The 22,466-nt window shown below is 52.0% G+C and overlaps 2 protein-coding genes across 3 annotated transcripts; one reads left to right on the top strand and one right to left on the bottom strand.

Moving 5' to 3' along the window:
* Window positions 1-15: 15 nt before the first annotated feature.
* LOC149310261 (GPN-loop GTPase 1-like) lies at window positions 16-9,351 on the top strand. The gene is made up of 14 exons (XM_089528599.1): window positions 16-170; window positions 275-374; window positions 1,038-1,077; window positions 2,704-2,770; window positions 2,994-3,031; window positions 4,027-4,105; window positions 4,228-4,322; window positions 6,278-6,323; window positions 6,602-6,748; window positions 7,434-7,516; window positions 8,008-8,047; window positions 8,421-8,505; window positions 8,658-8,777; window positions 8,963-9,351. The coding sequence occupies exons 1-14, from the start codon at window positions 51-53 to the stop codon at window positions 9,049-9,051; spliced, it is 1,149 nt and encodes a 382-aa protein (XP_089384725.1). The 5' UTR covers window positions 16-50; the 3' UTR covers window positions 9,052-9,351.
* A 2,081-nt stretch (window positions 9,352-11,432) lies between these two features.
* LOC149310260 (uncharacterized) lies at window positions 11,433-21,826 on the bottom strand. 2 transcript variants are annotated; one of them, XM_089528603.1, is made up of 7 exons: window positions 21,183-21,826; window positions 19,166-19,291; window positions 18,693-18,806; window positions 18,540-18,578; window positions 12,105-12,134; window positions 11,700-11,783; window positions 11,433-11,562 (listed from the first exon to the last, which is right to left on the bottom strand). In XM_089528603.1, the coding sequence occupies exons 1-7, from the start codon at window positions 21,366-21,368 to the stop codon at window positions 11,551-11,553; spliced, it is 591 nt and encodes a 196-aa protein (XP_089384729.1). In that variant the 5' UTR covers window positions 21,369-21,826; the 3' UTR covers window positions 11,433-11,550. The 2 variants fall into 2 exon arrangements, with proteins under 2 accessions (XP_089384729.1, XP_089384730.1); XM_089528604.1 differs by lacking the exon at window positions 18,540-18,578 and having other exon boundaries at window positions 21,183-21,825.
* Between the last annotated feature and the right edge of the window lie 640 nt (window positions 21,827-22,466).

The raw sequence follows: 22,466 nt of genomic DNA, 5'->3' as shown, positions 1-22,466 counted from the left end.
CAGACGGAGCGCCCTCTGCTCCGGAAGCGGAAGGAGGGCGAGGCGTCAAGATGGCGGCTGCAGCGGCTGAGCCTGCGGCGTCTTGCGCCCGCTCTCCTCCTCCTCCTCGTCCCCCCGCGTGCCTCCTGGTGCTGGGCATGGCTGGCTCCGGGAAGACGGCCCTCGTGCAGGTGGGGCCCGGGGCCCGGGGCCGGGGGGGCTCCGTTCCTCCCTTCGCTCCTTCTCGGCTGACGCGGCGGCCCTTCTCCGCTCTCTCTCTCTGTCTCTCTCGCAGCGCCTGGCGGCCCACCTGCAGCAGAGCCGCCGCTCCCCGCCGCCGTACCTCATCAACCTGGACCCGGCCGTGCGCCAGCTGCCCTTCCCGGCCAACATCGGTACGCCTCCCCGCCCTTCCCCTTCCCCTTCCCTCGGCCCGGGCAAGGCGGGGCAGAGCCTGGCCCTTCCTTCCGCACTTTTGGGCCGAGACGGCCGCCTTCTCGGGCGGCTGGAAGAGCAGCAGCGGCAGCAGTGCCTCTCCCTCCCTCCCTCAGCATCTCTTCTGAGCTTAGAGTGAAAGGAAGGCTTGCCATTCTCTCCAGGCGCAGATTGCAGGCATTGATTTCACTCTAAGGTTTGGGGTTTTGCCTTCCAGTGGTTGGGTTTTACTGTGGGCAAAGCCAGCGGCGATCAAACAAACCCAACTGACACGAAAGCATGGAGTAAAAGGAGTCAAGCCCCCGCCTGGATCCGTCTCAGCCGCAGCCGAGGGCCCCTCCAGGCCTCCCTGGCAAAGAAGCGCTAGGAGGCCCTTCCCGGCCCCTCCAGGCCTCCTAATGGGAAGAAGGCAGGAAGAGCCTTGCAAGAAGGGAGGGAAGGAGAGGCACACACAATCCGGCCAAGCATGCAAAACGTTAAGCGCAAAGGCACATTGTTTTAAGTCATTGCGCGCAAGGCATGCGCCTCCTTTAGCAGCTCTGTCCAATGGCTGTGGGAGCTCTGCTTAGGAAACCCTCGGCTCCACGGAGGCAGCGCTCACGTCTCCCTTCTTCTTTCCATAGATATTCGGGACACAGTGAAGTACAAAGAAGTCATGAAGCAGTATCCTTCCCGGAGGCAGCCATTTCTGGAGGGCTGTTGTTGTGGGCAGTGGGGCGCTGGAAGAGCGCGTCAGGGCTGGGGGAGAAATGGAGGCTTGGTCTTGGGAAGGGCTCTGGGGAAATTGGCTGTCTTTCCCTTTCCCAGCAGCCGCCGTTGGCTCAACAACAGGCTTGCCTGGCATGATGGGCAGCTGGAAGGCTAGCCTGGGTGGCCCTGGTCCCCAGATGTCCAGGAGCTGTGAGAATGGAGCCTGGGAGGATCCCTGGACAACAGGCTTCCTGTGCGGCCCCTGAGGGTGGGCCTTTGGGCGCCTTCACGAAGCGGCGGATGCTTGCTGCAAAAGAGTGTGGCGTCTCTTGGCGCAGTCTGCCACCTCCTTGCTTATGGGGCTCTTACCTTTCTGTCTGTAACCCTAGGGACCGCAAGGACCGTCTACTCCAACCTGCTTCTGCCATGCAGGAACACAGAGCTGAAACATCTTGGAAGAGGCTTGTTCAATTTCCGTATAAAGACTTACGTATATTCCCTTTGGTTTTGCCCAGTTTCATTATGAGGGGATCCCAGCTAATCATCACGCCCCACAAAACAAACTCCATAATTAGGCAGTGCGCCGGGGGAGGAAAGGCCACCTCTTTCGCCTTAGTGGCTCCTTTGGGTTTATGTCAGTGGGGGAAGTACTGTTTCATGACGTGTATAATTTCAGACTTTGGTGCCTGTCGTCTTTGTTCTGACTGAAATAGCTCCGCGTCGTGTAACATTTATTACTAACTTTTTTATTTTTATGCCGCTATTCCTTGGAGATCATAGCGGTGTTCAGAAAATATAAAAACAGTGTAAAACAACAAGGCCCCTCCAACCCCCCAATTATACAGTATAAAACTGTTAAAACATCATAAAACCCCCAATATAAACAGATGGCAGTACAATCAGAATACAAGTGACAAGATAAAATGCCTAAACATCACTAAAAAGGGGGGAAAGAATCAGTAAAAAAAAAGAAGGATCATGGGGGAAAAGCCTGGCGGAAGAGGAAGGTCTTCAAGGTCCTCTTAAAAGCTTCAAGGGAGGTGGCTGTGCGGAGCTCGTCAGGCAAGGTGTTCCAGAGTTGTGGGGCTAAGATGGAAAATGCCCTCCGAGTTGCATTATAGTGTGCATCTGGAATTCTTAGGAGATGTTTCCCGCCCGACCTGAGAGTGTGGGGCGGATTGTATGAGGAGAGGCAGTCCTCCAAGTACCCTGTGCCCAAGCCATTTAGGGCTTTATAGGTTATAACCAACACCTTGTATTGCGCTCGGAAGCGAATGGGCAGCCAATGGAGATCTTTCAAAACAGGTGTTATATGACTGGCCCTCCTAAGGGAGCTTATTACAGCTCCTTTGTGAAATGGTCCTGATGGTTTCTTTCCTGAACCCAGAGCATCAAAACTGGCTCTTTCTGCAGACTGCCCATGACAAGTGCCAGCAGCCGTTCTCAGGTCTTTTCCAAACCATTTGGCCTGGGAAGCAGCTGCTTCACTGGGTCAGCTGTGTGGCTGTTCTGGATCCCCCTGTATCTAGGAGCCCTTGAAAGCGGCTCCCTTCCTCACTTCTGTGTACATTCGGTGGTGCTTTCCTGAACATTATCTAGATATGGGCTGGGCCCAAATGGAGGCATTGTGACTTCCCTCAACCTCTTTGCTACAAGGTTTGATCAGGTATGTAGCGCTTAGCCGACTTCTTTGACCGTCTCTCCGGTTGATTGCTGCAGCATAGTCACTTTGGGAGGTGGGGAGGGGTCTTGGGTGCAGCCCTTGGTGAGGCATTTTTAACCTCCTTGAATTTGGAAGTATGCCATAATAATTTGATAGTGCTGAGGATTCCTGACTTTGCTGAAATAGCTGCTGGAGCTGATGTTTCTCTCTATTTTGTTCTTGTCAGGTGATGAAGTTTATTGAAAAACGACAGACTGCGTCCCAGTGAGTCAGTGAGAAACTGAATACTTTCTTGGGGTGGGGATGATGGGTGGGAGGTCTCTTGGGAGCAGCCACACTCATCTGTCTCTTCTGCCTAAAGTAGATGACTTTGGGTGGCCCATTTCTGCCTTCGTTGGATATGAGTCAGAAATGTTTGCCATCTCATTTCTCCAGGTTAACGCTCAAGGCAGCCATAGTTGCTTGGAGATGATCAATAAATAATTAGAAGAGCAATTTAATGGAAAACATGAAACAAGGATGAAGCATCTTGACTAACAATACCAAACAAATTAGAAATTATGGAGCAAACAGTTGCCAGAATAATTTGCTGAAATAGCTGACAGACCAAAGGAGTCAAAAGGCCTTCAGCCTGGGGCAAGAAGTATAGAATCATAGTAAGGGTGAAGCAGGTAGAAAGGATGCATGGCTCCCTGGCCAGGAGCGCATGGTGGGAAAGGCCCTGTCCAGCTGTCTGGCTGGGACACTGGGGAAGCAGCTGTTCAAGACAGAGGAGCGTGCCTAGCTGTGACTCTGTTTCTTGAAGATGGTGGCTCTTGCCCAGGTATTATTATGATTATTATTATTATTAACCTTTATTTATAAAGCACTGTAAATTTACATACAATCTTTTTAACTGGACGGTTCCCTGCCCTCAGGCTTGCAATCTAGAAAGACACGACACAGAAGGAGAAGGAAGGGGTGGTGGGGAAGGGACCTCTCTAGTAGCACAATACATATAAAGTACATGGCAATACAGGAAATGATTCAATAAAACAGGCAAGAAAAGAACATCAAATAGCAAGTGACAGTTATGCAATGCCTGGGAACGCTTCCCTGAACAGGATGGTCTTCAACTCCGTTTTGAAGCTGGTTAAAGAAGTGATGGCTCTTGCTCGTGAGGGAAGAAAGTAGCTGTAGCCCTGACCCAGCTGGGCATGCTCCTCCTCTTGGCCTTTGTGTCTGAAGGCCCAGAGCATGAGGAACACCTTCTCTTGCAGGTACGTCCTGATTGACACACCTGGGCAAATTGAGGTGTTCACCTGGTCTGCCTCAGGTACCATCATTACAGAAGCCTTGGTGAGTGAGTGAACAAAGGAGGGCCAGCTATTCAGCCTCCTCTGCTTAGCTGGGCTAAGTGCTGAGGAAGCCTGGGGCAGCTCACCCCATTTCTCTAACGCTGCTGCCTTGTGCCTCCTCAGGCCTCCTCCTTCCCCTCCGTGGTGGTTTATGTGATGGACACATCTCGCAGCACTAGCCCAGTCACCTTCATGTCCAACATGCTGTATGCCTGCAGGTAAGAGGCCTGGGGATGTGTAGGTGGGGGGATTTGCTGTCCTTACTTCTCTCTTTTTGGGGGGAGGTCAGCCTGGCTGCAGTTGCATTTGCAAGACCTGAGTAGGACAGCTGAGGTCTGAATATCCCAGAGGTCTCATTCAAAGAGTTACCATATGTTCATGTCAACTTGATAGCAAATGACAAGGCTGGCCATGGTTTCCAGGCCCTTCATCATTTTGGTAGTACTCCTTTGGACACGCTCTAGGTTGTCAATATCCTTTTTGAATTGTGTCCAGAACTGGACACAGTATTCCATGTGAGGCCTGGAAGACATCCAAGGCTTAAATCCTGGAAGCCAGGTGGAGAGCATCTGGATAAGAATCAAAGGGGAGGGAAACAACAAGGATGTTATGATGGGAGTCTACTACAGACCCCCAAGTCAGACTGAGGAATTGGATGATGCCTTTCTAGAACAGATGACCCATAGATTCAGAAAGGAGAGATGTAGTAGTGATGGGCGACTTCAACTATCCTGATATTTGCTGGAAGTCAAACTCAGCCAAATCCTCAAGGTCTAGCACATTCCTCACTTGCCTGGAAGACAATTTCATGGTCCAAAAGGTGGAAGAGGCAACAAGGGGGTCAGCTATTTTGGATCTGATCCTAACCAACAAGGATGACTTGGTTAATGGGGTGCAAGTGGTGGGATCCTTAGGTGGAAGTGACCACGTTCTCCTGGAGTTTGTTATACAGTGGAAAGGAGAAGCCAGGCAGAGTCAGACACGCATCCTAGACTTTAGGAGAGCGGATTTCAGTAAACTTAGAGAAGAATTGAGGGCGATTCCATGGTCAGAAATACTAAAAGATAAAGGAGTTCAGGACGGATGGGACTTTCTCAAAAGGGAGATACTGAAGGCACAATTTCAAATAGTTCCAGTGAGAAAGAAAAACGGGAGGTGTCTCAAGAAACCAGGATGGAAGACTAAGGAACTTTCAACGGAGATGAGTTTGAAACGGAAGATGTATAAGAAATGGAAAAAGGGGGAAATCACCAAAGAGGAATTCAGAAAAATAGCAGGCATTTGTAGGGTAAAGTCAGAAAAGCTAAAGCGCAGAATGAACTCAGGATTGCTAGAGAGGTTAAGAAGAACAAAAAGGGCTTTTTTGGATATGTCCGCAGCAAGAGGAAGAAGAAGGAAACGGTAGGTTCACTGCGTGGAGAAGATGGCAAAATGCTAACAGGAGATAGAGAAAAGGCAGAATTCCTCAAGACCTTCTTTGCCTCAGTCTTCTCCGAAAAGGAAAAGGGACTCAACCTGAGGATAATGGAGCAGAGGACAGAATAGGGGCATTTCAGCACAGAATAAGTAAAGAGATAGTAGAGGAACACCTTGTTAATCTCAATGAATGTAAGTCATAGAATCCTAGAGTTGGAAGAGATCCCAAGGGCTCTTATCCAGTCTAACCCCCTTCTGCCATGCGGGAACTCTGAATCAAAGCATACATGACACATGGCCATCCAGTCTCTGTTTAAAGACCTCCAAGGAAGGAGTACTTCAGCAGTTTCACCATGATAACTTTCAGATTAATGAGAAATTTACTAATAGCTTTGAATTTACATCTGCTTGTAGAGTGAGCATCCTAAATAGCTAATGAATAGACTAAGAAAAAGAAAAAGCTTAAGACGATGAGGAGTTAACCGTTAATGGTAGAGAATGAGGAAGAAGAGGAATGTGACTGACAAGGAGAGAGCTCTGTGTGAGAGAAACTTCTCAAAAGAAGTATGCCTGGATCACTTCATCTGTTTACTTGGTTGCAAAAGGGATTTTTGACCCTGCTTCTCAGAGGATAGTAGGAGCAAATGTAGAGCTTCTTATGCTGGAAAAGCTTTCCCATTGAAGCCCCATTGAGTGCTGGAGAGGGATGAGAATGCTGGCATTTTCCAACATGAGCCCCCTTTGGTTCTTTCCCCAGTATCCTCTACAAAACGAAGCTCCCATTCATTGTGGCCATGAACAAGGTGAGTGGACGCTCCCAGCCCACCGGCTCTGGCCCTTTCTGATCGGGATCCACCTTTAAGCCCAGCCTGCTCTTCCTCCGCTCTCCAGTCCTTTCCCTGCTCTTGGCTGAGCCCCACATTTTCTCCTCTCCTCCTCCTCTGAAGTCTTGCATAATATGGGGAGTGGGGAGGAGGGCAAGGGAGGGAATGCCTGTATGACCCACTGACCCCACAGTAGTCCTTGCCCAGGGCTGGCACCCGCCTCGTGCCCCACTATTCCTCTCTGCTTCCTAATGCAGACGGACATCATTGAGCACCGCTTTGCCGTGGAGTGGATGCAGGACTTTGAGGCCTTCCAAGAGGCCCTCAGCCAGGAGTCCACCTACGCCAGCAACCTGACGCGCTCCATGAGTCTTGTTCTGGATGAATTCTATGGGTCGCTCAAGGTGGGGGCTCCTTTCTCTGTTGCCCCCTCCCCTCCTGGCTTGGTGGCTGGGGGCACTCCGCTCTGCTTCTTGTCTTCTGGTTTAGCACCTGGCTTTTGACTTGCCTGCTCTCTTCTCCCTGTAAAAGGGATGTCTGAGCTTGGCTCTTGTGCCCCCCTCCTTCGGGCCATTGACAAGTTCCTTCGGTCCTTCAGAGTGGGAGGCTTGGAGGGTGGGGGATTCCTAGGGGGAAGGGGCACCTGGGGGTTAGCCCCCTCTTTGGTACACATTAAATACTTTGCGGCAGGCCAGGTCTGCTTCTCTCAGGCCTGCAGTGGCACACTGTCCAGGCTGGCAAAGGGCACTTCTGGCAGTGAGCTCCTGCTTTGCCAGGCCGTGCCAAGCCAAGGGAAGCCCCCAGAAGTCCCATGGACATGCTTTGAAAAGAGCCCTTGTTCATACCTGGGGACTTCTGGGGGTGGTGGGGTGGATGGGGGGCTTTGTTCCTTATGTCGGTTGGACTTGCAGTATGGCCCTCTTCTATGGGCCTTGCTCCCCACCTTAGATATGAATACATGCCACAGAGAGAGGTGGCAAGGAGAGGAGACACTGTGATGATGGCAGGAAAGGCCTTCTCCGGAGGGTCCGTCAGTCTTGCCTCCAGTTCCCTCCCTTGCAATGAGAAAGGCCCTTGGTTGTCTTGCAGGTGGTGGGGGTCTCTGCTGTCCAGGGAACTGGCCTGGACGAATTCTTTGAGCTCGTGTCCCAAGCAGTTGATGAATATGAAAGGTGAGAGCCTCTTTTGGGGGGGGGGGTAACAGCCCACCTGAGCCTCTGCCCCAGTCGGGTGCCCCTGACATTCAGGAGAGGCTGGGTGCCGTCTTGGGGTGGGGAGGTTGCTGGTTCCTGCTGGTTCTGGTGGCTTGTCTGGGCCAGATCTTGGGCTGTGAACGGAGGAAGACTCATGCTGAGAGGGGATCCCATAGCACAGCCTCCTTTGGTGCCGTGGGGCGGGCAGAGTGGAAGAGGGCCAGGTTCCCTCGCAGTCTTGGCACAGCTTCAAACTGAGGATGGGCAGCCTACAGAGAATCCCCTCCTCCTCACTCTGCGGTACCCAAGAACAGGGATGGGAGACCTGGACATGTGGGCCTCAGCCCCTCTCTCTCTCTGCTTGTGTGCGCCTTTCTGGAGTGCTGCCCAGTTGTCTGTCTGGTGATTGTGAAGAAATGCACTGAACCCCTTTCTTCTTCCTCCTGTGGTCCCTCTCTTTTCCCTTCCAGAGAGTATCGCCCAGAGTATGAACGGCTGCGGAAGAAACTGGTAAGCAGCACCTGAGGAGACGCTGTGCTGGGATGGCCAAGCTGGCTTTCTCCCTGCTAGATGCCAGTTTCGAAGGCTTGTTGCTCCTTGTGATGGAGGTTGGAGCTGCAGCTTCTGTAGGCTTTGGCGGAGGAGAAGTGCCCAGCTCTGTGTGGGTTGCGGTGGGAGATCCCTGGGGCTTACAGTGGTCCGTGTGCTCCCCGCCAGTCGTCAAAGCCCAACTATGGCATGTGGGGGGAATTGTCAGTGGAGGCCCTGGGCCACTCTCCCTCTCTGCCCTTGGCTGGAGCTTTTGCCAGTCGGTCATGCTAGTCTTGATGAAGCACAGCTCTTGGAGGGGCAGCTAACTGGGACAGACTTTCTTTCTTGGCAGGAACAGGCCCAGAGCCGGCAGCAGCAGGAGCAACTCGGGCGCCTGCGGAGAGATATGGCCGCCCCCCCTGTGGATGCGGAGAGCGGTAGGCAATGGGGCCGAGACTGTGGTGCCCACTGCTGTGGGCACAGGCTCTGCAGGGAGGGAGGGAGGCCAGAGAAGCCCTGGAGGCTAGGCCTTATCTTTGGGGGCTGTGGCCAAGGTGAGCTGGTCAGCCTCTGGGGCCTTTGTCTTTAGGTTCGGCGGCAGAATTGCCCCTCGGCCCTTCAGGCCTCATCCTGACGCGGGGCACGTTGGAGGAAGGAGATGAGCAGGAGGAAGGCCAAGACAGTGACACGGATGACATTGACCATGAAGGTAAATTGTGGGTCTTCCCCATGTTCCCACAGGCGACGTTGCCTGAAATGAATCCCACCGCCTTAGTTGTCCTTCCTGGCTCAGGAGGAGCCAGAGTCCCTTGCCCCATGGATGTGGATGGGGCAGCCCTGTGGGGCCTCCTTGAGGAACCCACCATGTCCTCCCCACTTTCTCTCCTGCTCCAGTGACTGAGGGGAGCCGTGAGGAGCCGGCCTTCAAGAACTTCCTGCAGGAAGCCAAGCTGCGCTACCCGGCGGCCAGAAGCGGCCACTAGCAGGCAAAGGAGGGGAGCAGACCCCGGGTCTAAAGGGAGCTCTGCTGGACCACAACCCCTCTCCTCTCCTCCATCCACACACAGTGGGCCCTTGGGGACCTCCCCCAAAGAGGGAGGGCTGATGAAGCAGTACCACCCCCCGCCCAGAGCTCTCTCTGGCGGCCAGCAAGGGCACAATTGGAGCTCCCCAGGAGAGGAGAGGAGGACGCAATGGCGGTGGAGGAGGAAACCTGCCTGCAGTATTTGCAACACTTGCTGTGTATTTTTGTAACTTATTAGTAAATGTCTATTTTATTACCATTGGCTACTGGTTCTCTGCTTCTTCCCACCAGTAGCCCCCTAGCTTGCCCCTGACCCCTCGGGTGGGGGCTCATTTCCCAGTATGGAGGGAGTGGTGGGGCTGGGGCTCGTCTGACTAGGCAGTTTATCAGACAAGGGAAATTGGAAGTGTAATCCAATGGCAATCTGAATGCAATCATGGGGTTTCACGTTATTGCGTGATAGACTACCACACGCAATTTTGGGCAATGGGAAGTCAGTCCGAACGCAATCATGGGGTTTCATGTTACGGCGTGAGAGGGGATCACACGCAATTTCAGGCAATGGCAAGCTATTTTCAGGCAGTGAGAAGTCAGTTTGAACACAGTTTGCATTCATGTAAATTGGCTGAACTAGCGAATTCACGTGAATGCGTTCTGGCCCCACTTTCTTTTCATTTGAAATTCCTCCTGTGTGATAAATCCTATGCCCCTCTCTCACCCCCCACTGATTGTTCTCAGGGGGGCTGCCCTTCTTGACATGCGATGTAAGGGCTGGCTGCTCCTTGGCTGAGCGAGAAGATGGCCCTCTTCTGTGGGGTCTCTGCGGTGGGAGGGGGAGGGAGAGGGAGGGAGGGACACAGTATCAAGCCTTGCAGTCCCAGAAGGAGGGGGCTGCGTTTAGTCAACAGTCCCCTGGAGGAATTGGGGGGGGGGGGAAAGGGGCAACGGGGAGGTGCAGTGGGTATGGGGCCCATGAGGCCCCTGGCTAGAAAAGCATGGTGCTGTGCTTTGAGTGTAGAGGTTTGGGTTTGGGTTTGAATCTCTGCTCAACCAGAGAAACCCACCTTTGCAAGTGCCACTCTCACTGCTAAGAGAACAGTGAGATGGGGTTGCTATGAGTTGGAAAGGACTTGGAGGCTCACAGGAACAATGGAGCCCCAGGCCTTTCCTCGCGCTTCTGCAGGTGCCTAAGTGGCCCCCATAGGCCTTGGCCCCCGGGAGGGAAGGGGCAGCCCGGGGGTGGGAAGAAGGGAGGCCAGGCCTCCGAGACAAAACGGCCCCCCTGCACTCACCAGCCTTTTCAAGGCATGTAAATCTGTACCTACAGCCCAGCAGTTAAGTTGCTTGTGCAGAGCATATATTCAGGCTACATGGGGCACCCAGTAGATTGATCTCCGATCAAGGCATGGGATTGACAGTTTCGAAAAGCCCTTGCCCAGCCTTGAGGTCAGCCACTCTGACCCAGTGGCTTTGACAGAATGGGCGCAGGCGGTCAGTGCTCTTGGCCTGGAATTGTGTCTACACTAGATTATGCCAGTGGGATTTTAAAGACATATGCAGATAAAAGAAGGATCCCAATTGGGACTTAAAGGGGGGCAGATAAAGTGCGTTGATCTACAGAGTTTTTGCAAAGCCTACACATTTATTTTTGTGTTATTTTTAAAAAGCTTGTGCTGAAGCATCGGGACCATTTCCTCTTGAAAGTCTTGTAAAGGAAGTATAGCAAAGGTAACGAACGACATGGAAGAGAAATACAAGACTTTGCAACTGAAGGAAGGTCATAAAGAAGCTATATGAGAAATAATCAAAGTTTGTAAATATGCTGAATACCTGAACCCAAGGAGATAGAAGATCATAGCTTTCAAATAGTATATCTCCCCAGAGATACAATGCTCCAGGAGAGGGAACTTACAAACCTCAAACCGATCCATAAGAAAACAGCCCTCTTGGACCCTTGAAAGGCCATGCCACACGCCACCAGAACCCCCTGGTCCAGCAAGGGCCTGTCTTCCTCTGGGGTCTTTGGTAGCTTGGAGCGGCTATGCCAGGTTGAGCCCCCCTTCTCCAAAATGCTTGGGGGACCAAAGTGTTTGGGGTTTTGGAATATTTGTGGCTGCATAGTGAGATGTCTTGGCCTAACGTCTGGACACAAAATGCATTTAAGTTTGACCTTATACACATAGCCTGAAGGTAATTTCACGCACAATATTTTTTGTGCATGAAACCAAGTTTGTGTACATGAACCCTCAGAAAGCAACCCTCTTTGCTCCCCATTTTTATTCCTCAGACTTCCTCCAGACCCACTCCCTTCCTTTCCCAGCCCACAAGAAGGGTCAGCAATAACTATCCAAGAATATTTATTTACCCTTCAAGATCCACCCACCGCCATCATGTCCAGAGACAGACCACTGCCACGCTTTCTCAGAATCCTTTGTGGCACACTTTTTGACGATGTTTTTCATTTAAGCTCCTAAGAAACAGAACATAATAAGAATAATATTAGACAAATCTCATAAGATAGATACAGACATTTTCCAGGCCATGCGTCCTCTAAAGATGCAAGCCACAGATGCTGCTTGCGAAACAACGTTTCTAGAACATTTTTACCTTGTTTAGGAGGTCACGCAGGACTTCCTTCAAGTTTCTTACGTTCTTTTTCAGGCTTTCATTATCCATTTTTATCTCTGCCAGCTAAAAAAGAGGTTTTAAATTTTATTATAATAGCTTAATAAAGGGGGGGGGCAATCGGCAGGCAAGGGGGGCAATTGTCTATAGAAGCCTCCAAAACATGCATTCATATTAGCTTTTTAAAAAAAAATCAGCAATTTTTGGCGGGTTTTTTTTTGGAAAAAAGTGTCCTCCATTTGAAAATTTTGCCCTACATTTCTCCCAATTTTTTTATTTATTTATTTAAAACGTATTTAATTATTTATTTTTTGGCTTTGGCCCCCCAGTTGTCTGAGGGACAGCAACCCGGCCCCAGGCTCAAAAAAGCTGCCTAGCCCTACTTACTTTGCAAGAACAGTGATGAGAAGGTTCCTCCTACAATGAAAAAATGAAACTAGTTTCAGAGATAGGCTGTGTATTTCACACCAGCTTCTTCTTCGTGGTCTCTGCGAATCATACAAATGGGTTTTACTGCGCCTGCGCAGTGCTGCTCGGAACCTTCTGGAATCACTGGGCAGAGTTAACTCTGCAACATATTGAAACTTTTTGGCGGTAACTCCGCCCACCCGTTATAAGGCCCCTGCCTTCCCGCTCTTTTCCCCAGTTCCTTTTTTCCGCCGCGCTCGCTGCTCCTAGGAACTTTCGCTTGCTTTGAATCACTCTCGTTTTTTGACCTTCGGACTGCTTTTTGACTACTCTCTCTCTCCCGCCCCTGGTAACTCGGACACTCGGACTGTTTTGACTTCGGCTTTGGATCTCCTTGACTCGCAAGATGTCCCCTCCTTTTAAGAAATGTGACATCTGCAGCGGAAAGGTTCCTGTCCAGGATCCCCATTCCTCTTGCCTCTTCTGCCTGGGCCGGGACCACGACCCTAGGGTCTGCAGCCTCTGTAAGTCCATGTCCTCCCAAGCCCGTAAAAATCGGGAGTCGCGGCTTACTTCTGCCATTGCCCAGGGCAAGATCAGGGAAGGGGACTCTCGCCCGGCGTCAGCTCCTTCTGCCTCGGCTCCACCTGCCCAGGCTCGCAGCGGCCCTTCCAGCGCTCCTCCTTCTACTTCTCTGGGGCAGGACAAGGGGAGTTCGGACCCTTCTCGCCAGCCGGCCCGAGATGCCGCTCCCAAACCCCTGAAACATGCCCGCACATCGGGGTCAGTCGGGCAGGAAACGGCTACCAGCCGTACGGAGGGAGTTCCATCTGAGACACCGGGAACGTCCCGGGCAGCCCCGGAGAAAAAGAGGTCCAAGTCCAAGCCTGGTTCGGACCCCACTTCGAGGAACATCGCCTCCGAGGAACCCTCGGGCTCGAGGGATTCCGTTGCCCGTACCGAAGAGCGAGCTGGTCGGACGGCTACTATCTCGGAGTCTCCGATCCAGTTTTTCCCTCCGGATGCACCGCCTCGCCACAAGTCAGCCAAGAAGAGGCAGTCTTCGGCCCCGGAGGCAACCTCATCCTCTTCGGCTAAGAGGTCCAAGTCGACCTCCAAGACTAGCTCCCATACGGGCTCACCTTCCAAGAGGCGCTCGGACGATGCTTCCCTCCCTCGCAAACCGCACCGGGAGTCCCGCCGTGACCGTCCGCGTCCCGGCTCCCCGGGACGGGTCGACCCTCTGGCCACGCCTACGGTGGACAATCCTTCTCCAGACCTTCACCATCCGGCTGCGAGTCACCTTCGGGACACCGCTGCCCAGACCGTGCCAACTCAGACTCAGTCGGCGACAACGCTCCCTTTCCTCCTGTCGGACGACGAAGAGGTACCTGATCAGCCGCCGAGGTCTCCTTCTCCAGTTTTGCTGGCTCCACGCTCTCCGACCGATCCGCAGTATTATTACGACTCGGAGACGGACCAATTCTTTCTCCCGGTCCCTAAAGAAGTGGCCCTTTCCAAATCCTCCCGAGGTCGGGACCGTCCCCGGGATTTGGACCAACCTCGCGACCAAGTGTCCCATCGTCGCGAACTTCCTGACCGGCCAGGCCCATCGACAGCGGTTTCCTCCCGGCGTGTGGACAGGCCTGTCCAACACCCCAGACCGCATGCTGCGGTGGACTTGCTAGATTCTGACTCCGAACCCGAGCCTGTGGATTCGGAATACTCTTCGGGAGACAACGACCCGGCCCGGAGCTCTCCACAGCTCTTGCACCACCCGGAGACGGCCTCTCCTACGGATGATGTCAGGTCGTTCCTCGAGCATGTGATCAAGATGTCCAGGGCTCTGGACATTGACCTCCAATATCCCGAGGAAGAGGCCAGGGACCCCCTTGAACGCAGGGTTCGCAGCAGGGCCCATTCTACACCTCTGGTTCCCTTTATGCCGTCCCTGGAAGCCCTGGTCAGACGCTCGTGGGATTGCCCTTCCTCCCTGGTGGGACCGCCGCGCAAGATCGAATCCCTTTACAAGGTTTCTGCCCCAACGGCCCCGTGGCTGACCTCCCACCCTCGGCAGAATTCCGCCATTGTCGAAGGTGCCCAGCAAACTGCGACCCAACGGCAAGCCGCTGTGCCGTTTGATAAGGAGGCTAAGAAGGTCGATGCCTTGGCCAGGAAGGCATACGCGGCTGCAGCACTGGCGGTGAAGGCAACCAACTACACCGCTTGTATGGGTGCATATATTCAGACCCTTATGGAAGGCATCTCCCCCATCGTGCCCGACGTTCCGGATGAAGCCCAGCGAACCCTCACTGAGATTAGGGATGAGACCCATTCCATCGGCGCATGGCTCATCACTGCTTCCAGGAACGTCGTGGAGTGCTCGGGCAGGGCTATGGCAGCTTCCCTTGCCCTGAGGAGGCACGCTTGGTTGCGGGGTTCGGACCTAAACGCCAACGTGAGGTCTACAATCGAGGACATGCCCATAGACGATTCGGGCCTCTTCCATGCCGAGACGGATGACAGGCTAAACCGGAAGTTTAGACTGAAGGCAGCGGCGAGGAAGCACGGTATGTCTGCCCCCACCCCTGCTCCATTCCGTAGGAGGTTCCGCCCTTGGCAACAGCAGCAAGGCCAATTCAGCAGGTCCTCCTACCAGGACCGGCAGTTCCAACAGCAAGGCCCTCAACGCCAGAGATACCCTTCCCAGTCTCCGTCATCCTCTGGTCGCCGCAACCAGCCTTCTCGGTACCGCAAGAACCGACGGCAGGACCCTGATCAGTCCAAAAAGAGGGCATGAGACCTTCCCGCGCACTTCGCCTCTCCCAGATACTTTTTGGACATTCTTAGGCCCTTTATCAACGTGTGGGCCTCCATTTCCTCCGACTCTTGGGTGCTAAACATCGTCCGCAGGGGCTATACCCTTGAGTTCAAAGAGCTCCCGACCACCGGAGCTTTCATTTCCACCCCACCCTCGGACACCCTTCTCGACGAAGTGCGCGCCTTACTGGACAAAGGGGCTGTTTCCCCCCTAGCCCCCGATTCCTTCCATGCGGCCTTTTTCTCCAGGTACTTCACGGTACCGAAGTCCGATGGGGGCATTAGACCAATTCTGGACTTGAGAGATTTGAACCTCTTCCTCCATTACCGCCGCTTTCGTATGGTAACTTTAGCCTCCATTCTGCCTCTCCTACACCAGGGCCTGTGGTTCGCGACCATCGATTTGAAGGACGCCTACTTCCACATCGGAATTCGGGAGTCCCACAGGAGATTCCTCGCCTTCGCCGTCGGCTCCGACGCCTTCCATTACAATGTCCTTCCTTTCGGCCTGGCCACGGCTCCACGAGTCTTCACAAAGTGCATGGCCCCGGTGGTAGCTTATCTGCACCAAAAGGGTTACAGAGTCTTCCCTTATTTAGACGACTGGCTGTTTGTCGCGGACTCCCAGCAGGACCTTCAAGATGCAATTTCATTCGCAATCCGGCTGCTGGACTCTCTCGGACTGGTAATCAACAGAGAGAAATCTCATTTCACCCCGTCCAGACAGATCAAATTCATCGGAGCCATCCTCGACTCCGTAAGATGCTCCGCCTTTCTTCCACCAGACCGGTTCCAAGCACTGGTAACATCACTAAGCCCCTGCATATCACACAGAAGAGTCAGAGCCAGGGACGTCCAGATCGCCCTGGGGCACATGGCGTCCACGACCTTCGTGACACCGTGGTCGAGACTTCGCCTACGTCCGCTCCAGGCTTGGTTTCTCTCCGTCTTTTCTCCGATAGAGGATTCCCCGACCAGATGGTTAACGGTACCGAGACCGGTAGCCGCCTCTCTGGGTTGGTGGCTGAACGAACACAACGTGTGCGCCGGAATGCCCTTCCACCAGCCACAGTCAGAGGTCACCCTGACAACCGATGCATCCCTAGAGGGCTGGGGCGCCCACCTCCTCGACTTGGTCGTAAAGGACAGGTGGTCGGACTCGGACAGCCTTCTTCACATCAATGCTCTCGAGATGCTTGCAGTCGAGAAGGCTTTGAGGGCCTTCGAACCCGCTGTGACAGGCAAGGTGGTGCTCCTGAAGACGGACAACACCACCGTGATGTATTACATCAACAAACAGGGTGGCACCAAGTCAAGCACACTCCTCGAGATTACTCTCCGCATCTGGGACTGGTGCATTCGGAGACAGGTTCTTCTTCAAGCAATCCACCTGCCGGGAGACAACAACGACTTGGCAGACCGTCTGAGCAGATCGTCCTCGGTGTGCCACGAGTGGAGACTCCATCCGGATACGGTCAGCGCCTTGTTCGACAGGTGGGGAACCCCCCAGATCGACATCTTCGCGACCGCTTGGAACAGCCATTGTCCCCAGTTCTGCTCCAGGAGGCCAATGACTGGATCCCTCGGGGACGCATTCGCCTTCCTGTGGACGGAGGGATTCCTTTATGCCTTTCCCCCCTTTCCTCTCATCATCAGGGTGGTCTCCAAGATGATGCTGGACCACACGAACGCGATCTTGATCACGCCGTGGTGGCCGAGACAGCCCTGGTTCGCATCCCTTCTACATCTCTCCAGGAGGTGCTTTCTTCGTCTCGATCCTCGCCCGGACCTGCTGTCGATCCGGGACGGACGGATCCTCCATCCGGACATCGACAGCCTACCGCTGGTGGCTTGGAGAATCCTACCCTGACTGCCCTTCCCGATGCCGTGAAGTCGGTGATCCTGGCCGCGAGGAAACCTTCTACTCAGCGTGCCTATGCCTTTAAATGGAAGAGGTTTTGTGTCTTCCTTGAACAAAAGGGCTTATCTCCTGCACAGGTGTCCACTCCAGTGGTGCTGGAGTTTTTGATGGCACTTTTGGATGGGGGGCTTTCCCTCGCATCCATCAAATGTTATCTCTCTGCCATCTGTGCAAAATATCAGTTCGGGGGGAGGGTGTCTTTTTTCAAGGACCCTTTGGTGAAAGGGTTCCTGAGGGGTTGTGCCAACCTTTATCCTCCTGCCTCGATACCGACACCGGCTTGGAGTTTGGAGACGGTACTGTCTGCCCTCCAATCCAAGCCCTTTGAACCGATGGCCACAGCGGACTTGAGACTATTGACTTGGAAAACCGCTTTTCTTGTGGCCATCACCTCTGCCCGCCGTGCGGGCGAACTCTGTGCCTTACGGAGGGACCAGCCCTTCCTAAGATTCCACAAGGACAAGGTAGTTCTCCGTACGGACATTACCTTCTTGCCTAAGGTGGTGTCCGCTTTCCACATGTGCCAGGACATTGTACTGCCTACCCTCGCGTCGAACCCGACGTCAGAGGAGGAGCGGCGTCTGCATTCTCTTGATGTCAGGAGAGCGCTGGCATTCTACCTGGACAGAACTGCTGCCTTCAGTCGGTCCGAGAGACTCTTCCAGTGCTACTCGGTACCGAAGCGGGGGTTGCCTGTGTCTGCGCAGAGGCTGTCCAAATGGGTGGCTGGTACCATCCACCTCTGCTATGATCTGTTAGGCAAGCCTCTCCCTGGCAGGGTTCGGGCTCATTCCACGAGGTCAGTGGCAGCATCCTCTGCATTCCTGTCAGGGATCCCCCTCGAGGATGTCTGCAAGGCCGCTGTCTGGTCCCAACCTCTGACTTTTATAAAACATTACAGGTTGGACACCAGGGCCATTCGAGACGCAGCTTTCGGGAGGGCTGTGTTAGTTTCGGGGTTGCATTAATTGCTACTGATGGTTGCTTTTCACACTTATGTACGTATGTTACTGTGTTTATCTGTTGAATGATGATTTGCACAATTTCCATGGACTGGTCTTGCATGACCTTTTGTCCACTTCTCAGGTTCAGCAATGTTATTGCTATGTTTGATCTGTGCATCTACAAATGACTGACTCTTTTTATGGTTCAAGGTGTTTATTGTAATAAATATACCTTTGGTTTACCATAGCTATGGTCTCAGGACACTCCCTCCGCCGCATACCTAAGCTTGTCAGTCTAACCCATTTGTATGATTCGCAGAGACCACGAAGAAGAAGGACAGGTTGCTCACCTGTAACGGTATTTCTTCGAGTGGTCATCTGCGAATACATACAAATCCCACCCGTCCGTCCCCTCAGTGTCCTGCTCTCTTTGGCTCTCTTCCTTCGCCTGCTTGGCGGAAAAATTACGGAACTGGGGAAAAGAGCGGGAAGGCAGGGGCCTTATAACGGGTGGGCGGAGTTACCGCCAAAAAGTTTCAATATGTTGCAGAGTTAACTCTGCCCAGTGATTCCAGAAGGTTCCGAGCAGCACTGCGCAGGCGCAGTAAAACCCATTTGTATGTATTCGCAGATGACCACTCGAAGAAATACCGTTACAGGTGAGCAACCTGTCCTTTTCCAGTTGGCATTTCCCAGACTGGCATTTTGAAAAACTTTTGGTGTACTTACGCATTTCACATCTTCCTGAGTTTTGATGCCAATAGCAGGCTGTGTAAGAAATTGGAATACACGTCAGCTATAAACTCAGCTACAACAATCCCACAGGCCTGAAAAACCCACACAAAACTATGGATGCGGGTCATGAAAGTAATAAAAGTTTACCCTGTTCAGCAAGTCTCCTATGAGTTGTTGCAGATTTTTAATATGGATATTAAGACCTTTATTTTCCTCTTTCATCTTTTCAAATATCCCACAGCAATCAGAACACGGGTGCTCCTACAATGAAAAGATAAAACCAGTTGCTGCTGTGTATTCCAGTCCACTGCCTTCTCCGTGGGATCCATCTAAACCTCTCCTTCTACCTGCCACCAACCCCAGCATCCACTGCCTTCCCCAGGGGCCCATCTGAACCTCTCCTTCTGCCTGCCACCGATCCCATCATCCACTGTATCTATATCTATACCCCTCTCTGTCTGTCTGTCTGTCTGTCTGTCTGTCTATCTATCTATCTATCTATCTATCTATCTATCTATCTATCCACGCACACACAGAGACAAAATTATAGACATACATATGCATACATACAGTATATAAATAAATATTATAAATAAATATTATTAATTATTATTACTAACCCCAGGGCTTTTCAGAATTTCAGCGTTGTTACTATATTGAGCCAGTGGGGTTAGCTGACCAGGTTTCTTCCTGTTCAGAGGTGCGCTCTCTAGTCCTTCGACTTGTACAGAATTCTGTATGTAAACCTGAAACATGAAATATTAATTTATTAACAAGTATAGTACGGATAGCAAGCGGTCACATCTACCTGAGACATCAGATGGAGAGATGAGTCTAATATTCCCATGTCTCTTTCTCCCTGGATTTAATAATATTCCCATGTCTCTTTCTCCCTGGATTTAATAATATTCCCATGTCTCTTTCTCCCTGGATTTATTAATATCCCCATGTCTCTTTCTCCCTGGATTTAATAATATTCCCATGTCTCTTTCTCCCTGGATTTAATAATATTCCCATGTCTCTTTCTCCCTGGATTTAATTATATTCCCATGTCTCTTTCTCCCTGGATTTATTAATATCCCCATGTCTCTTTCTCCCTGGATTTAATAATATTCCCATGTCTCTTTCTCCCTGGATTTAATAATATTCCCATGTCTCTTTCTCCCTGGATTTAATAATATTCCCATGTCTCTTTCTCCCTGGATTTATTAATATCCCCATGTCTCTTTCTCCCTGGATTTATTAATATCCCCATGTCTCTTTCTCCCTGGATTTAATAATATTCCCATGTCTCTTTCTCCCTGGATTTAATTATATTCCCATGTCTCTTTCTCCCTGGATTTATTAATATCCCCATGTCTCTTTCTCCCTGGATTTAATAATATCCCCATGTCTCTTTCTCCCTGGATTTAATAATATTCCCATGTCTCTTTCTCCCTGGATTTAATAATATTCCCATGTCTCTTTCTCCCTGGATTTATTAATATCCCCATGTCTCTTTCTCCCTGGATTTAATAATATTCCCATGTCTATTTCTCCCTGGATTTAATAATATTCCCATGTCTCTTTCTCCCTGGATTTAATTATATTCCCATGTCTATTTCCTCCTGGATTTAATTATATTCCCATGTACATTTTCCCCTTATTTATATATTTCCCCCTTATTTATTGATATCAGTCAGCTTCTGAGATATGGACCCACTCTTTCTGAAGCCGAGAGAGTGTGACTTTCCAAATTGTCTTTCTGTGCGTTTTTTGTCCTTATAATGCTGCCTTGTTGTGACAATGATGGTGGTGGTGATGATGGTGATATTGATATCAGACTCACTGTCCCTTCGGCTATTGAGACAGTCATAGGCCAGAATGTCAAACATCCTACCCCTTTCATATCTTTTCTTCGCAGCCATTTTCGCAAAAGAAATGTTTAGTCTGTTGCTAAGATACACTAGATTCCAGAGGAGTCATAAAGGCCTAATGTTCTCTCTAGGAATCTCTAGGTCCTCCAGGGCCACAGTCCTGGAAAAGAGAATGCCCCTAGATGCCAGTTTCCTTGGGCGCCCCGATGCCTCCCTCTTGTTCTCCTTGTTCTGAGCCTCTCCATTGCTTCTGACTTAATGACGATCCCAAGGTGAACCTCCATCAGGGTTTCCTTGGCCAGCTGTTGCCTTCCTCTGTACTGAGAGAGAGTGCCACTTGCACCCCCTCAACCGGGGGTTTCTATGGCCGATCAGGGATCCAAACCCTGTTCTCCCAGAGGAGCCCTAGTCCAGCCCCCAAACCACGAAGCCACGCTGGCTATCTCCCCACTTATTGTGTCAGGAAATATTGAGAGGGCAAGAAAGACCCCTCCTCTTATTCTCAGGGGTGCCACTCCAAACAACCAATCTGAGAGACAGAGGAGAGGAAGAAAGTGAGTTGGCATGGGGCCTTGCTTTGATTCCTCCCCATGGCTGGATTAGCAGGTCCAGGCAAAACCCCTTCCCTATTTTGAATCCAGTGGGTAAAAAAAGGGCTCCCCTGCAGCCAGTGGGCTACATCGGGGTGGAAACGCCACTCACCCTGGCAGTGCCCCTTTCTGATAGGTTCAGGGCTGTAACCCTTCTTGGTGAGTTCCCAGACTACCGGAGATCATGTTACCTTGATGCTGAACTCAGTGGTGTATGTCCCTTGGGGGCACGTCTCCTGCCAGGCCCAGATGCCCCAGGGACCCCCGTTGGGCACCCCGATGATGGAGGCGTAGTCCAGGGTGCCCCTTCTGTCTGCCTGGGACCCCGAGAGCAAGAGCACCACAAAGGCCAGGCTTCTGCACCCCAACATGCCCATTGCGGCCGCCAGTAGCCACGTAATGCCAAAGGCTCTAAGCTGTGGCCAGATTTATACCCTATGCCCAATAACCTGACCCACAGGAGCTCACCCATAGCACCCACCCATCTGTGCTGGCACAACACCGGGGCAGGTTTGGCCAGTTGGTATTAGTTTAGAATAAAAGGGTCCAGGAAAGCGGACAGCCCTCTAATCTGCCCTACTGGCCAGAAAAAGGGCACAAATGGGCATTTTGTTGGCAAGTCAAGCTGTTCCTCCTACAAGGGATGTTGCAACCCGCCTCACCTGCAAAAACATCACACGCACACAGACACACACTCACACCTTTTCCTAGACTGAGCCCCCCAATTCAGTCTACCTTGGAGCTTGGAAAAGTTACTTTGGAGGGGCTATATTTCCCAGAACTTCCTGGAGCCACATTCTGGGATTTATAGTTCTCCCCTTAAAAAGTAACGTTTTCTTTCCATCCCGCCCCAACCCAGCTCTGTTCAAAAAGGATCCATACCTCAACGTAGGCACCCTTTGTGTGGGACTATAACTCCCAGAATCCCCCAAACCTGGCCTGCTGGGAGTGGTAGTCCCCACAGTGTTAACTCTTGTTGTGGCCCCAGCTCGGAATGGGCCCTTTTTGTATAAAAGGGGAAAGAAATGACTTGAGGACGGCGACTCAGGCAGCTGGACGGACAGCCCTCCTTGAGGGCCTTTTAGCCACGCGGGAAACTCCCGGGCGCCTCCTGATGACGTCACCGCACTCCAAGCGCTATGTACCGGCCTCGTTGCCCCTAGCAACGCGGCTCGCTCTCTCTCTGGAGGGAGGGAGGGAGGATAAAGCAGCCAACAAGAATCACAGGGGGCGTGTCCATGCAAATGAGCCCTCGCTGAGCATGATGGGAAGAGGGGAAACCCCATTTTCTCCTTTTTGCCCTCTTTTTCCCCTCTTCTCCCAGGAATCTGGCTTGGCTCTTCCTTCCCCAAATGGACTCGCCTTTCCCATCCAGCCTCGAAGAGAGGACCACTTTCGGGCCTTCTCCCTCCATTTTAAAAAAGAACATGGCAAGCAATTTCCCTCCAATTCCCAAATGTGCCCCAAAGGTCCCA

Source organism: Sceloporus occidentalis, unplaced genomic scaffold, assembly GCF_023333645.1.
Source record: "Sceloporus occidentalis isolate IW3139 unplaced genomic scaffold, rSceOcc1.0.p SCAF_6, whole genome shotgun sequence".
Lineage (NCBI taxonomy): Eukaryota > Metazoa > Chordata > Lepidosauria > Squamata > Phrynosomatidae > Sceloporus > Sceloporus occidentalis.
This window is presented reverse-complemented; position numbering and strand designations above follow the sequence as displayed.